Source organism: Pelobates fuscus, chromosome 5 (assembly GCF_036172605.1).
Source record: "Pelobates fuscus isolate aPelFus1 chromosome 5, aPelFus1.pri, whole genome shotgun sequence".
NCBI classification, from domain to species: Eukaryota; Metazoa; Chordata; class Amphibia; order Anura; family Pelobatidae; genus Pelobates; species Pelobates fuscus.
In genome coordinates this window covers 96,669,469-96,687,490 of record NC_086321.1, presented here as the reverse complement: position 1 = coordinate 96,687,490, position 18,022 = coordinate 96,669,469, and the positions used below count along the sequence as shown (strand labels likewise).

The 18,022-nt window shown below is 38.1% G+C and overlaps 1 protein-coding gene across 2 annotated transcripts in view; it reads right to left on the bottom strand.

Annotated features, from left to right (window-relative positions):
* MAST4 (microtubule associated serine/threonine kinase family member 4) overlaps nucleotides 1-18,022 on the bottom strand; it is a 503,913-nt gene that overhangs the window by 265,344 nt on the left and 220,547 nt on the right. The window contains exon 1 of one of the 2 annotated variants that reach the window (XM_063454086.1): nucleotides 15,833-15,941. The exons of the other annotated variant lie outside the window; for it this stretch is intronic. Coding sequence (XP_063310156.1) covers nucleotides 15,833-15,871 — 39 coding nt within the window. The 5' untranslated portion in view covers nucleotides 15,872-15,941. Of the gene's footprint in view, nucleotides 1-15,832; nucleotides 15,942-18,022 lie in introns of those variants that run through there. 2 annotated transcript variants of the gene reach the window in all.

Here is an 18,022-nt window from a genome sequence, read left to right as displayed (position 1 = left end):
TTACCATGCATATTTAGCATGATAGAATTTGCACCTAACAGCGTGGGGCACACTATTGTGATAGAAAAAGGACACGGATGCAGCATTTACTGTACAGTAGAAATGTGTTCAGCAATGTGAAAATGTATATAAAAATGTTCTTCACTATGGATATATTCCAAGTCGCATAACTACTACAGGAGTGTGGTTTACAAGCAGACTGACACGCATCTAGAGGTCAGGAACCAGAGGTCCTTCTGGTCTACAGTGATATGTTAAAGCAGTTCATACTTTCACAGCAGCATGTCAGCTTTTGACATTATTCATGGTCTAGGGAGTCAGCTGCATATTGTAATAACTGCACGTTAGTGTAATACTATTCCTAAACTGAGAAGCTGCAATGGTTTTGGTACTTAGAGCATCCCTTTAAACTGGGAACAGGTGACACCTGACAAGGGAAAAACCAGATGGTTAGGTTAATTTTTCCAATTAGGTCATTTTGGCCTAAGAGCTGCAACACTACCATAAATTCTATACAAGTCCATTTTTAGAATAAACATCATTATAGTAATACCAGCAACAACAAAAAACAAACACCATGATACTATAATTGATCTTAAAATGGATTACTAATGAATTCATCTCCATAGAGTTTTGCAACATATATTTCCACTCTGTGCCTCTGTTTGCATCCAAAGCAGCAACAATTATTACAAAGATGGAAACCTTACAACCTGTAGAATCCCTGAATACACTGGGTATTTTGCCAACACTGAAGATTATTCACTAAACTCTGATCTGTTCTTAAAAAAAAAAAACAACATCCTGTAATGTAATCAACAATAGCCTTTTCCGGGTGGTCCTGCCCATTACGGGATTGCCGCTGATGAAGTTGCGTCATTGTCATCACCACCCTCAGGACTCCCACCCAGGGGCAAGGATGAGAGAGAGGAATCTTACAGAGAGGGGACCTGTGTTTACACATGGAAACGCTGTATCTCTGTGTGAGTAGTTATGTATTTGTCCTTGTTACAGGGCTTTTGTATAAACAAATAATTTTTTTTTTTATTTCTGCATGTCTATGTGTTTTGCATAGTGACACATCTCAGACGGATACATATTTTTACACAGACACATTGTGTACCGCACATATGTTTACCTACTGTACACATATAATTACATAGACCCAGAACATCACACTGGCTGTAGTGGTTATGGTGCTTGGAATGTTCCTTTAACATAATAAAAAAAAAGAATGCTACATCTTGGGTTAGACTACAATAAGTAAAAATAAAGGAACTACATTGTACCATTCACACCTAAACAACACTGTTTATATATTTTATATGAACTTGAATAGATTATTTTTCTTGCTTCCTGCAGGGTAAAGCTTTCTTTCAATGCAGTGTGACATGTTACATTGAATGTTGATGTCAAGAAGTGACAAATAGTCACCCAGACGCGTTTTCCACAAACTTTATGGGAATCAGATCTCAAATGGATCATTTATGTGCTTGACATGATCAATTCTGGTGAGAGATACAGCTAGCCTGGCACTTAATGGGACTGGCCTGAATTTAGACAGAAAAGCCAAAATGGAAATTGCGGTTTGATGGCACATAATTTAGAAGCTGACAGGTCAAACATTATTTTTACATTATTCAGGGAATGTTCTGCCATTTCTAGAAAGTCAGCTTGATAAATAGCATAGCTTTGCACACTACCACGGCAGTATTATACCTGTTGATCTAGATGCAGTTGAAATGATGCATTGACGTTTGCTGTGGCAGATGGTGACAAGTGTTTGAAAACACCGTTATATACCAATAAACACGTGTAAACTCCCATGTGGTTATTTGCAATAGCCAATGAAGGAGTACTATATTCTGTTCAAATTCCCCCTAATTATCTATCTTAAATGCATGCAAATTGGAGACATTTGCTCTCTGTGGGCCAATTAAATAACTAAAATACGGAGAAAAGCTTTCCTAGATTTCAAAAAGCAAAAGGCAAGGAAGAGATGCTTACACTGCATGTACATTATACGTCCGATGTAATCTTAACTATCTGCCTACCAAGGGTAACAATAATTACATTGTATCTACTTTTCGTTGTAGTACCAGTTTGCTTTATCTACTTTAGTAGCTCTACCGTATTCCAGCATTGATGTAGTTATATCTTTCTTCTAGAACAAGTACCAATCAGCCGGTTACCCTCCTTACCCCTTTATAACTGCAGAGCTTAGTAGCTAGTTTTACGGGTACACACAGTTTCTTGTATGTTTGTCCTTTCATTATATTCTAATAAACTTAAAAACGTTACTTATTTTCTAATTTTCACTGTGTCCTCTGAACTTTATGCCCATTGGTCATTTTTGTATACGATTCATGTAAATTTCAGGGTTACCCCCTTTTAAAAAGCCCCCTATACACACACCATTAGTCCCTCATCGGGACATCTTTTCTATGTGTTTTGTTCAATATATAGAATGTATGCAGGTTTTTCTGTTACTGTTTGCATACATTAATATTGCGCCAAACAAGTACAGATTAATGATGCTTTGTAAATAGCATTCGGAAATGCCACATAGCATTGTGTGATATAAGAAAGGTGGCAATATCTGGTTACTTGCCATAGTTACCCAGAAGGCTTCAGGTTCCATTTTTCAAAATCTTCCATGAGGTAATCTGCATGCACCCAATCTCCATCAGACCCTTTATAAAATGGAAGTCTCTGTCCTGATTGCCACCAGGGGTTGCCCTTTTTGTTTAACCCAGGATCTCTCTTTCTGGTCTCCATTCAAAAAAAAATTAAGATAGAAATCTTTATGCCACTATACTTCGAGAAATTACATTATAGAATGATTGGCAAAAGAAATCAGTCAACCCCAGTCCCTCCATCATAAATACACAATCTTTAGCCAGAATTCCTTTACAAGTTTGTTATGGGCATGCACCCCATGAATAACCCCAGTTTCTAGATCAGAAAGGTTCAGTAAAACACTTTTCTGTTTTCCAACAGCATTGCTTCATGAAAACAAAAATTCATTAGAAAAGTGATTAAAATATGTATGGTTAGGCATTGATTATGAGGTTTTAACAAGCCAAAATATTTCATTCGCATACATAACACGTATCACAGATTACCCATGTGCATATGCTCTGTGCCTAAAGGTTCAGAATCCCAATTCTGTCATTAGAGCCGTTCAATGGTTAGAAGAAAAGCCAACGAGCAAGCTCCCCGGCAACTGTGCATTTCATTTAATTCAAACCTGTTGGTGCTCACAAACCTTAGCGTGTTTCCCTGACATGCTCTCTGCACAATGTTGATGATGAGATAATGTATCCTGACAGAAAGGAAAAGGTAGCTATGTGCAAAATAAACAGAGATCCCCAAAGGACTTTGAGGCTGAAATGCTTAGGAGTACATGCAACATTCACACATTGGACAATGGACATATTACTGAACTGTACATTTTACAGCCTCTGACTTGCAAAATGATAATTCAAATTATTAATGCCATATGCGTACACAAGCCAATGCAACAAATAAATTAGGAATAGGTCTTCTATATCGCGGAGTAAAATTTGTCTAAGGTTAGAGTAATGACACGTTATGTTCTTTTGTCCCATGTTACTGATTCCTAATCTAGAGAGGCCTGGCTGAGAATCATGAGAGTTCCATGACATCATAAACACAAAAACCCCAGAATTTTAACTCTAATACAAAATTACCCCTATCTTACCCTTGGGGCATTGTTATATAGAGCATTCTAATAACATGGACATTGTCCCTAATTAATATAATGTCAATGTATCAGTGATAGATTTATTTTAGAAAATACAAATTTAGACCACCCAGGTGCAGTGTGTAAAAGATATATATAAAAGGATAATTACTTCCTTTTCTTCGGTCAGGTATAACAAAAGGATTCCTCTTAATCCTCAATATACATAGAAACAAAACAAGATATACCTAGACCTAAAAAATAGAAAGAAAGCACGCTCATAGGGGATTAACGTAAATTTACAAATAGCCCCTTCTTTATATGTCACACTCACAAAATTGAAGTTGTTTTCAAGCCCATCAATTGAGTAGATTTTCACGAATTCCTCGTGGTTGGAATAGTAGATATTACATGCAAAAAATAAAAGATAGCATAGTATAGCACTGTTGCAAAAATATAAATCAGCTTTTAATGGTTGCACTTACAATATAAAAGATGTAAAAAGGCCCATCAGTACAATTCTGTTTATCCCATCAATACAGAGAACGAAGTCCTTGTAGAAATGTCAGGGAGGCAAACTGAAGAAAAGTATAAAATCAAATAAAAGTCCAAACAAATAACTCTACGCGTTTCGTCTGTATTCTCAGACTTCCTCAGGAATGGTAAAGTGCTTCAAATCTTCTGGGTGCTTTGGCTTCCATTTAAAGGTCTTCCCGCCGTTTTTTTCGGGTTAATTTCCACCCATCAGCTGATTTCAATCAGCTGTATTGCAGTTCGTGCTTACATTCCTTACATGGAGTTCCGGAAAATTTCCGTGGAACGCACATGCGTTCCACCAACCCGGAAGTGTCCGCATTCCTCTCGGCTATGCGGAAATGATCCGTGCGGTTGGAACGCTGCTTAATCCGTGTGGAGACGAAGTGGAACGCACGTGCGTTCCAACCGCACGGATCATTTCCGCATAGCCGACAGGAACGCGGACACTTCCAGGTTGGTGGAACGCATGTGCGTTCCACTTCGTCTCCACACGGATTAAGCAGCGTTCCAACCGCACGGATCATTTCCGCATAGCCGAGAGGAACGCGGACACTTCCGGGTTGGTGGAACGCATGCGCGTTCCACGGAAATTTTCCGGAACTCCATGTAAGGAATGTAAGCACGAACTGCAATACAGCTGATTGAAATCAGCTGATGGGTAGAAATTAACCCGAAAAAAACGGCGGGAAGACCTTTAAATGGAAGCCAAAGCACCCAGAAGATTTTAAGCACTTTACCACTCCTGAGGAAGTCTGAGAATACAGGCGAAACGCGTAGAGTTATTTGTTTGGACTTTTATTTGATTTTATACTTTTCTTCTGTTTGCCTGCCTGACATTTCTACAAGGACTTCGTTCTCTGTATTGATGGGATAAACAGAATTGTACTGATGGGCCTTTTTACATCTTTTATATTGTAAGTGCAACCATTAAAAGCTGATTTATCTTATCCGGTTAAATTTTCCAATTAGGTCTCCTCTGGGACAAATTACAAATGCCGGAGACTTATAAACAACCTTCGATGAGAGACAATTGACTGAGATGACCTGAGCAGCGAAACCAGGGGTGTTTTTGCATCGTTATTTGTTTGCTTCTTGTATCACCACATTTGGCTACTGCGCACGCGACAAGTAGTTTGGTGTATTTGTTCCTCTTGTCGAATCGAAAAATGAAGACTTAAAACAAAATATATAAAAATAATACAAAGTCCCCGATGGGAGGCAGGTGGAATAGAATTTATAGATAGTCGTGTCTTGTAGGCAGATGTCGATTATTGTGTTTTTTCACGATTGATCTTTTACATTCTGGCTTCTGCGCAAGCCACACAGTCGTATTGTTCTTGTTATGCCTATCGCGGGCAAAAATAAGGAATTTAAATACTGTTGCTACATAAAAAACACAAAATCCTCGATGGGAGGCAAGTTGTATAGAATTTATAAGGTGGCTTGTAATATGGACTGATTTTAATTATTGCGTTTACAAAACTGATCTTTAGTATTTTGACTTCTGCGCAAGCCTTCAAGTTGTATCATTCTTGCCTTGCCTATCGTGTGCAAAAATAAAGAATTAAAAAAAAAAAAAAGCAGATTTATATTTTTGCAACAGTGCTATACTATGCTATCTTTTATTGTTTGCATGTAATATCTACTATTCCAACCACGAGGAATTCGTGAAAATCTACTCAATTGATGGGCTTGAAAACAACTTCAATTTTGTGAGTGTGACATATAAAGAAGGGGCTATTTGTAAATTTACGTTAATCCCCTATGAGCGTGCTTTCTTTCTATTTTTTAGGTCTAGGTATATCTTGTTTTGTTTCTATAGATTTATTTTAAGCACAATTTTAAAAGGTTAAACCAGAAAAAAATGCTACCGATATGACATTTGATACCATTCTATAGTAAGCACTTCAACCGGCTTTACAGCTTTAGAAAGATTCTACAGAATGTTGCTGGGTCTCCTTTATGGTGAAAAACATCTGTCCAAACATAGCTAAAACATGTGCCTTTTTTAAGTTCACAGACGTATGGGTGCAGCAGTAAAATATTACTCAGCAGGCACGTAGTGCCAATATGATTTATATTCACATAGGCATGGAACGTGACAAATTATTATTACAGCTATATTTCTAACGTGTGTTAAAGAAAGTGCCACATTGTAACTACATTTGGTTTCCTTTGCTCCAGGACTAACATTATTAAATACTGGGTAAAATCATAGTACAGAAACAGCACAGGGACATAAACAGACATTTATAAAACAAAAATGCTACATATGACATCAACTAAGATTCTATTATAGTATTCTACAGAGGCATGCACTAGTAGTTCTCGTCTTTGTCTATATGTTGTCAAACACTAATTTCTTGCTGTAGTTATTTTGCCAGAATGTCTTATTAGCTCAATGCAATTTGCAGGATTGAGATAGGGACCATCCTGTCACCTATACTACTTTAATGCATTTAATAGGTTTTGACCTCAATAATATGCTGTATTTTTTGAATGCTCAAATCTTTATGAATTTTGCATAAAATATATACAGTGGAACCTCTGTTCTGGAACGCTCCCGTACTCAAACAATATATCTGAGAAAAAAACGTCTCGGTATTAGAGCAAAATCACACAGCATTAACCTTGATGGTACCACTTTGGAACCTCGTTGGTATGACGCATCGGCCTCCTAGCACTAGACAAAGCGAATAGAGCTCCATTCTGTCAGCAAACAGAGCTGACCGGTAAAGCGAAGTTACATTTTCACTTCCTTTACATTGTATTTATAGGTTTTCTGTAGGATTGTATGCCTTAAAGGTACTATTAAACTGTAAAATGTGTGTTAAAATGCTGTACTCTCGAGGTCTGGAACAGATTAATCTAATTTACATTAATTCTTATCAAACATTTCGTTTTTCTTTAAACAACTCTGTTCTCAAACAGCCTTCTGGAACAGATTAAGTTGAAGATCCGAGGTTCCACTGTATTTTGCAGACTGCTGCTCCATAAGCCTGCCTCTTTAGCCACACCCTCTCACTCCAGAAAAATACTTCCTTATCAAATGTATCCACACAGCTCAGCTACTGACAGTACTGAATGATCTCAACAACCAAACAACCTGCATTAGAAGCCCTTTGTGGTTTCTCTGGTTATCTGCTACCAGATTATGAATTAGAAATAGCTCACTCTGCTGTTGGGGCAGAGATTGTGTGCACACCTTTGGTAAGGGAGTCTTTCTTGCATGATGTGGTGTGGCCAAGGAGGTATGCGTATTTTACAGAATTCTGCAAAACATTTATTTATTTTGTGCAAAAACTATAAAGATTTTAGCATGCAAAATAAATAAATAAATAAATGTTATTACTGAAGCCAAAAAACTATCAAATGCAAGTTGTATTGGTGCCAGAGTGTCCCTTTAAGCAACTGTAAGCACTAAACCTCCAGACATATTTTTTAACAAAATAAATAAAATCTTAATGTGTCCTGGTAAAATGCAGATTAATATTATTAGGTGCTGCTCATTTGTCAGTAGCATGTCTCCATGGAACTGTGGATGCTAAATATGCAGGACATGCATTGTTCTCAATGGCTCTATAAGAAACAGATTGCGAGAACAGCATGGGAATCATTAAGGGCTTAAGGATATATGGAGATGGGGTAGTTCATTGTAAATATGGAAAAAATAATGTCACAGTACAAGCAGCTTCAAGCATCACTCTGTTACGGTGTTTGTGGGAAAATAATCATGGAGCCACGACATGATTCATTTTAGTGATAAATTGCTTCTTTTTAATTCTTTTTTTTAAATAAACGTTTGGACAATCTCTTATAGACTAAACTTTTCGAAGATGACTTTCTTCTGTGTTCCTGAAACCGTTTACTGAAGGCAAGGAAGTAACATTTCTTGTAAATTGTGTTTATTAATAAGGATACACACAAACAAATAGTTACATTGTGCAACAGCAAACAAAAATCATCTGAAAAGGGAAACTATGACTGTCAGGAAAAATATAGCAAGTGTCAAAACCCAGAAAGCACAGGTAAAAATAAAAATAAAAATATGTCAAACTCGCGGCCCACAAGGGACATCTTTGTGGCCCGGTGAGCCGCGAGTACATGCCTAGTGTTCCAAGCAGGTGCCTACTCTGCTAAAACTTACCTGACAGGGGAGCGAGGGAGCTCAGTGTTCCTACTCGTCACTGTTCACTCGCGAGCGCAGTCTGTAGCCGCCTGTAGTGAAGCAGGGCCCCGGAATATGACATCATATTCTGGCACCCGGCATCACTAAACCGCACGAGGGAGCAGTGAGGAGCAGATGGAAAATAGAGAGGAGAGAGGAGAGAGGAGAGAGGAGAGAGACATAGTGCCAATATGACGAATATTCATATAGGCACAGAATGAAGCAAATTATTATTACAGCCATATTTCTAACGCGTGTTAAAGAAGGTGCCACATTGTAACTACATTTATTTTCCTTTGCTCCAGGACTAACATTATTAAATACTGGGTAAAATCATAGTACAGAAACCGCACAGGGACATAAACAGACATTTATAAAACAAAAATACTACATATGACATCAACTAAAATTCTATTATAGTATTCTACAGAGGCATGCACTAGAAGTTCTCGTCTTTGTCCATATGTGGTCAAGTACTAATTTCTTTCTGTATTTAGCCAGAATTTCTCATGAGCTCAATGGAGTTACAGTCCACAGTCTGCAGTTCCCACATTAGGCCAAGTAAATATGCCATATTATTCCCTCGTACAGGGGTAACGTGCCCCAGAATAACATGCACTGTAATGGCATCGGCCAGCCAAGTTTAAGATGACTAGGTGTCCGTTTAACAGTATCAAATGTAATCCATATGTTGTGCTAGTAAAACTGCTAGCTAATTTTATAAATGAAAATGTATTCAACTATATTTAGATTTGACTTTTACGGAATGTGCTGCTATTAAAAGGGACACTATAGTCACCAGAACAACTACAGCTTATTGAATTTGTTCTGGGTAGAATCATTACCTTCAGGCTTTTTGCTGTAAACATTTTCAGAGAAAATGCAGTGTTTACATTACAGCCTAGTGATAACTTCACTGGCCACTCCTCAGATAGCTGTTAGAGATCCTTCCTGGGTCATGGCTGCCTAAAATGCATCCAAACATTCAGTATCTCCTCCCTCTGCATGCAGACACTGAACTTTCCTCAGAGATTCATTGATTCAATTCATCTCTATGAGGAGATGCTGATTGGCCAGGGCTGTGTTTGAATCATGCTGGCTCTGCCCCTGATCTGCCTCTTTGTCAGTCTCAGCCAATCATATAGAGAAGCATTGTGATTGGATCAGGCCACCACTTCTGATTATGTCAGCAGACTGCTTGTTTTTTTTTTTAGGCAAACAGCATGCAGATCTACAGCTTCTGGCTTGATTACAATAAGATTTTGCTATATTTATGGAGGCATGAGGGGCCCGTCGGGGCTAGATGGTGGTGTTAACACTATAGGGTCAGGAATACATGTTTGTGTTCCTGACCCTATATTGATCCTTTAAGTTTGCATGTCAGATAAAATGTAACTTTACTCGCCCACGTGAACATTATTGAAACATTACCGGGGTAAGTAGTGTTGTGGAGGTAAGTGAAAAACATCTTCCTGTACAGTACCATATTCAGGGTCACATCACTCTAAAATGCTCTGGCTATAATCATGCATACTCCGATATCTACAACTAAATACTGTACAAACGCATGCGGGAGTGTGCTTGCTTCAGTAGTGCCATACCTGGACACTGTGGATGTCAATTTAATTCACATGCTAGGTAGGCCATGTGACTTAAAAAAAGAAAGAAACAAAAAAAAACTACTGATAGTGTTAAAGGGACAATCTACAGCCCAAATACAAAAAATAAACTCCCAATGAAAACTTTTAAGCATTTAATTATGTATTAATTGGGGATATATGTAAAAACGGCTTGCAAAAGCTGTAGATCTCATCTGAATCCTTTGCAAGGCATCCTCTTCTAACCCCGCCCATATATTCTGTGACTGTCCAATCGCAGACTTCCCAATGCAGCTCAATGAGACGTATTTGCAGTCAGGTTCTCCAAACAATTGCTGCCTCTTGAGTTTAGCTCTACTAAGCTAAACAACCAGGAAGTAACAAACTGTTGTTTGACTGACGGAAGGGGGGGGGGGAGGGAAAGGGGGAGTGGGGTAGGAGGTGCAGGAGTGTAACAAGGGTAATTTACAAAAGTGCCATTTCTATTTACATTTTTATTACAAAATATGCAAAATGCTCTGTGTGTGGAGTCTTCCTTTAAATAAAATAACAACCAACAGCCAGCGCCTGGCTTTATTTGGCCAATGGGGTGATTACAAACAAACATCCCAATTTGAGAACAAAACAGTACACATTGTCCTACCACATTCCACTCCATTTCTTAATGTATTAATAAAGAGAAAGTTTAGTCACCATAACAACTTCATCTAAATGATGCCTCCAGGTGGGGGGAGTTGAGATCGGAGCTGGAGGCATCTTTGGGGTTAAATGGTTTGTGCCTCCTGGCACCATAATAATTTAATTTAGATTAAATTGTTATGGTGCCTGGAGTGTTCCTTTAAAATGTTTTATACTAACACTGCAAGCACTAGAAAACAATAAAGAATACTGTTACAGAATATATTTAAGATGTAAGGCAGCAGCCCAGTATCCTCATAGCTGTAGGCAGTGGAGGGGTGGCAAGGGGCAATTTCCCCCAGGACACTAGAAGTAACAAGGGATACAATCAACATCCTGCTCTCTAGGAATTTCAAGATTTTGATTGCGTCACTTGGTAACAGGGACAATGTGCAGAACCTCAGTCCACTCCAGGGCACCATGCTGGGTGTGGAAACTTCAGGTGAGGATATCTTTGAAAGTATACACTAGCTGACAACATCCCGTAGGACACTGTAACGATTACATCTATACCTATCTGTATCCACAAAGGCAAAGTCCACGTTTAACTAATGAAACACAGTCACATCACTGAATTAACCTTTTGCATTGTATATGTGTGTGTGTCTATAACATATATACACACACACATGCACAGAAAATGCAATGCCTTTGCTGTTACTCTCTGCCAAGAATCTATCAATTGTTTTTTTTAAGGTCCTTCCTGGCATGAGATTTCCTTTACAGTCACTGTGCTATGCTTCCTTTCTGAACTTCCTCGATCTTCCTCCTAAGCTGCCAGAAAACATTGCTTAGCCAGGACAAACGTCCGTACTAATGCACGGCTGTGTTCTATCTTTGACCCTATGGAATACATGTTTTTCAGCAGGGGCAGCCAATCGGCAATCATTCCTTAAATGGCAAAGGTTTGCAAATAGCTTAAGACACCTGGATTGATATTTGCCTGTTTCTGTGACACTGTAAACAGTTGACCTAAACATTTTTTTATGTTTATACACACAGGAGCACTCCAAGTGCAGAAGGTGCAAGAATTAAATTAAAATAAAATAAAATAATATATATATGTTTTATTTATTTATTTTTGCATGATATATAATAATAATATAAACAAAGGATGTAACTAGTAAATTTAGAAAGCACTTATTTTCATGTACATTCTGAGGTATTTCATTGACCTTGGAATGATTAATCTTATTACTAGGATTTATAGCCTACTAATAACATACTAATACCGCTACCGTGAGCGGAGATCTAGTAATGAGAGCTCTTTTATATGCTAGATAACCCATGACCTTACAATCTAAAGAAAATACAGACTTTGCCAGGAAGACAACCTGCAGCTCTTCAGGTCTAGCAGCTAAAGCTTGTATTGCATTGATGTGCAGTGACTGACTGATGAGATAACTAAAACAAGTATATAGCTGTATGCTACTCACACATCACTGCTGTAGAAAGTACACTAATAGGAGAATTTCACTGCCATTTGGTTCATAGTTTAAGTGAGAAAAAGTAATGAATAAGGGGGTTAAGTAAAAGGAGCAGAATCAAAAATCTATTTATATATTAAATAATGTTATTTTTATATATAACTTGTTTAATTTTTCTTTACGGTTTCTTCTTTTTTCCCCTCTAATGCTCAGTTCTCACTTGCACTGATAATACAATCAATATTTAGTGACTGCCCCCTAGCCATCATTCAACTTTTTCCCCCCTATCAATTACGTCAATTTTGCCGCCACAAGTTGAATTCAGAATTTCAAATCAAAACAAACATGTAGGTAGAATTTGGCTCAGAGTTTGAGAATTCGTCTAATCACCCAAATTCAGACGGTTTGCAGTTCGGACCGAATTGAATCTCCATGTCTAAACTCTATTCATACAAAGAATTCAAAGAGGCTTTCCTTTCCTTATGACTCTTGTTATCTTAATTTTTACACTATCACCCTTGCCACTTGCATTAATTTATATGTATTCTCTTTTATGTGTGATCTCAATACCCAGTCACAGACAATTTGTTCTCCTTTGACCATGATGTCCGTTTCCCCTTCTTTGGAATTCACTTTACTGATGGATTATGGGAAAATGTGAATGGCAATTTAAACAGAAACCTAAGGCTTAAGGTCCGCCCATTGTCCTGTTTTGTCATTCTCCAGTTTCACTTATGTGTTTTATGCTCAGGTAAAAAATAAAAGAGGATTCATACACAGAGAGCAATAAAAGTTGATAAGATAATACATTTTATTGTTGGGGACACTTATATTTTTAAAACCAGCAAACACTTTTAAACACATATACAATCCAAAATAAAGAAATCTTTGAAAAGTATTTAATAAAAGTGTATAAATTTACTATTAACATGGTCAGTTTGCATTGTTGGACACAATTTTCAGCTTGGGAACTTTCTTCAGCCTCTTACCAAGCCATATCCGTTGCAGAAGCAGTTCACCAATTGCAGAAAAAGGCAACATTGCGCAGCAGAAGGAGATCGAAAACCGAGCTTGCCCTGCTCGATCACACTGATCAGACTCCCTGTCTTCTTTCCCTATCACAATGTTGCAAGGTGAAGAGTTCTTCCAACCGCACATGTGTAAATGTGTCAGGCATGCCCAATGCACCTTTCAGCATTCCTAGGGATAAGACACTGATTGGTTAGATCAGTGACACCCTTGGAGTGGGTGTGGGAAGAGAGAAGAAGCAAGTAAGTATGAAAAAAATATATTTATATGTTTGTTAGCCTGCAAAGTGAGGAAACTGTCTCATTCAAAGCTAAAGCTTTTGTTTGTGAGAGTTGTCTCAAAATGATGCGTGTCCCTTTAACACAAAGGTTTCCTTGGCATTATGTTGTCTCATTTCATGCTTCAGTCAGTGTTCTCTTTACACCAACACGGAAGAAACATTTTAAACAACTTTTAAGAATAAAATACTATAAGTATTTGCAAAACAGAAAATTGATCCACTCAATAATAGGTCTCTCCAATTTCTTGGGATATATGGGGAGATCTTGATTAATAAATAACTGCATGATTGGCACAATAACTGTGTAATCAGACAGCAATTGGCAGAGTCAATCCACTGCCAGTGGTAAGTGAATATGGGGTACTTCAACGAAAACCACTACAGAGTCATGAACTGCACAGTACTGAAACAATGAAATGCACTTAGCAAGTCTACAGAGGGAGCACTCCAAACACTCACAGTATCCCTACAGGGGGCAATGATGCATTAAAATGACACAGCCCTTTCTAAGACCAGAAGAGATTATGATGGTTTTAGTTATTTAACCTGTAAAGCCAAAATAATGCACATAATTCCCAAAGAGAAACAGCACTAACAATACAACAAAAGGAAAAGAAAGCAGAACACCCCTCGAAGTATAAGACTGCTTTTTATTTAAGACAAAGGAGTTTACAGGATATATTTGGACATTTGGATATGGGTGGTAGTAGAGAATGTGTGTTAGACACCGCTCAGTTGTGCTATACTGAGCAAATTAATCTTTGGGTTTGGTAGATATTCAGTTAAAACAATATTAACATTAAAAAGGTGAGGGAAAAAAAATCTAAACAAGGGATCAATATGAACATGTCAGATTACATGTGTCTAAAGTAATGTGTTGTATCATACTAAATAAATTCACTGGCAGATATAATTATCTGTAATACTGCAATAAATAATCTTCAGTCATTTGGAGCTACTAAAGGGTTAAAACTTTAGCATTCCTTCAACCAGAGGATGTAATGCTTATTTATTGAAGAACACAAACACTGAGTTATAGTATCAAATATTCACTGTAGCAATGAAGCAATGTTGCCACCTTCGTTCTGAATATGCAACTATCATTCTTACATCACTGATGAAAACAGCAGATTTCTGCTTTTAATAGGACAATCAGTTGTACTATGCATTGATTAATGAAATGACATTCTAAATCATCTATTTTGATGCACACATTATATTTACAGATCTAGAATAGTTCTACAAAGTTCTATAGTAAATATATATATATATATTTCAAAGCACTAACATAGAGAGATGTTTTGTTGCAAAGCCCTATGGCACTTGGGGAGTTAAATCATATCAGTGCAAAGTATGACCCAATTTAACTCCCCCAAGTAAAATGCAAAGAACACAAAGTGCTAAAATATCAACACTTAAAAAAAAAAAAAATAAAGACAGCAATCCAGAAATGGAAAGACATTGATCAGTTATTCTATCATAAAACAAACATTTCATTATTTACTTTTAATAGAACAGAGTTTATTTGGCTCATGCCTCCAGGTTTTGACTGCCCCCCTTGTATAAATAGTTATTTAGTTTTGTAATAAATTGAGATTCAGTCCCTCACTGCCATCCCCTCAGTTCATTAGTCATTAGAGCTCCCATTCATCTCGTTTCCTGGCTTCCAGCATCCATTCTATTTCCTGACAGTGCCTTTGCTGAGAGAATTCTCTCAGGTACCAAGTGTGAAAACATACAAAATAACAATATATCATCTTATGTAAACTGCAAATCACAAACACCTAAAGAGTAACAACTGGCTGACTCAACTACTAAGAGAATCTTAAAGTATTCTTACCCTACTTTAAAACCTCATCAATACAGCAGTGTGCTTGGCTAGTGCAAGATCTTTGTGTACTTATTTATCACAATTGTGTATACAATGAATATGGTTGTTGAAGCATGGAAGTCCTCTGGGACCGATAGCTGCCCAGACAGAGGCAGTATTTACAGAGAGCTGATTACTTCTCTCTCTACTTATTTACATTTTTTTATGGCAATCCTACAGTTGTCTACTGATAAGAAAAAGAAAAAAAATGTTCCAATACATGGCAACTGCAACTCACAGCGTGTTTAATATTATAAAAAAAAACATTGTATAACAGCCGCCAGCAATCTGACTGTCAGGGGCAAACCATTAATTCAGTGAAAGGGTTAACAGGTAGAGCCCCCCTCCCGTGCCCATTTTAAGCAGAACACATGCTGATCTGTTCTAGAAAGCTTCTAGATCATAGATTGCAATGAGAAAATAGCACAATCTGACAGAGACAGAGAAACCTCGCAAATGCAATCACCAGGAACTTTGTAGATCTTAAAAAATACATTGTAGCAATAGGATATATTCCATGAACAGGTGTCTACACCTACCTGAAGTCCTCTTCTTCTGAGGATACTGGACTCATCCATTGCTGCATGTGGCTGCCTATTAGTTGTTCTCCCACTACACTATAGACACGCTGTGGAGTACAGTGCACCTTAGACTTCAGCACGCCAATTCAGGTCCTAGCAGCTGCTAAACACTTACATCACAGCTTCTGGGATTGGATAGGGGCTGTCAGCTGACCAGGCTTTAGTTATTCACTCCAGCAACTTCAGAGATCAAGAATGCATGCAGTACTGTCTTCCAGAGCAGCAAGTGGGCTCCCAGCACCTCATAGCTCCCCACACAGCTGCAGCAGGAGGAGGAAATCCTGAGAGCATTGTTAGACTCAGAACAATGATACTTAGTATCCTGTGCCAACTGCAGACTGCTCCAGGTCAAGAGCTGTGTGAAGCTATTAAAAGATTAATCCTCCGTAAGAGCCCCCAGTAAGAGAGGCTGAATCATAAACTAGAACAAAAAATAAAAATAGTTGTAAAAAAAAAAAAAAAATCAAAACTGCAATCAAAGAGAGGCAACCAATGGTTTTCCAGTTTTTGGACTACATTTCCCATCTTGTGATTGGCAGAGTATCATGCAAATGCCATTTAAATGTTGCTAGCATGGGTATGGTTTTGGCAAGGATTATACTTGCCATGAATCTCAGCCAGAACAGGATTAAAAGGACACTATAGGCACCCAGACCAGTCATCTCATTAAAGTGGTCTTAGTGTGGAGTCCCAGTCCCGCTTAGATCTGCAATGTAAATCATTGTTGTTTTTTTAGAAACTTCAATAATTACATTGCAGGACTAAGACTGCCTCTAGTGGCTGTCAGACTGCCACTAGAGGCACTTCCTGGTGGCTGACTTTTTGTCCCCTGACGCTGAATGTCCTCACGCTCTGTATGAGGGTATACTACGCCAGTAAAAGCTCCATAGGAAAGCATTGAAGCGTCATCGGATGACGTCTGACGAGGCAGAGCACCATCAGCACTGGAATCCGGTGAGAGGATCAATTTTGTTTTTTTACCACTTTAGCTGGGGGAGAATGGGGAAATCGGAAGGCTCTATAGTGTTACGAATACAGATTTCTATTCCTACTTCTGTAGAATCCCTTAACCCCTTAAGGACCAAACTTCTGGAATAAAAGGGAATCATGACATGTCACACATGTCATGTGTCCTTAAGGGGTTAAGGTCCAACATGGCCCTAGACAGATTACCAGTTTGAGGTCCCCATTCACTCAGTTACCCATCAAATATCAAAATCTCCAAGCTTTCACTTGTCACTCAAAACAATGTAGTTATAGTCTCTGGTTGTTCTGTGTGTGAATATAGTTATATGTGTATAGAACGTATTGTTGTATCTATCGACGTAGAGGGGTAATTCAAATAAGTGATGTGGCCAGGCACCTATGAACCATGGCCTTGGCTGTTGCCTTTGGTCACCTTATGGTTAATTTGGATATAAATTTAGCCATTCAGCTGACGGTCCCGGGAGAGGAGTAGTCCACAACAGCTGCATTGTCCAGTGCTCAGCGAGTGCGTTGCTAGGTTGTGTAATGTCACCAACAAGCCCTCAATGAAACAAACAATGTATCAACACAGGAAGGCACGATTCTGCTTGTACCCAATGGGATTAATGCCCCCTGCATAAAAAACAAACAAAAAAAAAGATGCTGAGGACCAGACACTATACTGGACATCACTTAAACCAATATACCTAAATCATTGCTAAACCACCCCATAAGAAGTTGAAATGTAAAAAAAAACTGTATGCTGGGAGATAAGTTAATCTTTATTTTAGCCAATAAGAATCCAAGTATGATTTCAATCACATGCAATTTCACAGTCTGTCTGCACTTGTTTTCTGTGCTCATTCTCATCTTATTTCAATTCAGTGTGACCACGGACTGAATTTTAAGTGTTCTCCTTGCCCATAAGATTTTCATCCACAAACAAAATGGAATTATAACACGTTAATCAAAGAGATGCACATAGCAGCAGTACCATAGTGAGCACATACATTAATGAGGGAGGGAAGGCATTCTGGGAATTTCTTCTAGATCCACTTTATTGATCCCTGAATTATCAGTTAAACATTTAGGGCACGTTTTTCAGATACAGTTGTGGTCTTCTGTATTTTTATTATTATTGCCATTTATATAGCGCCAACAGATTCCGTAGCGCTTTACAAT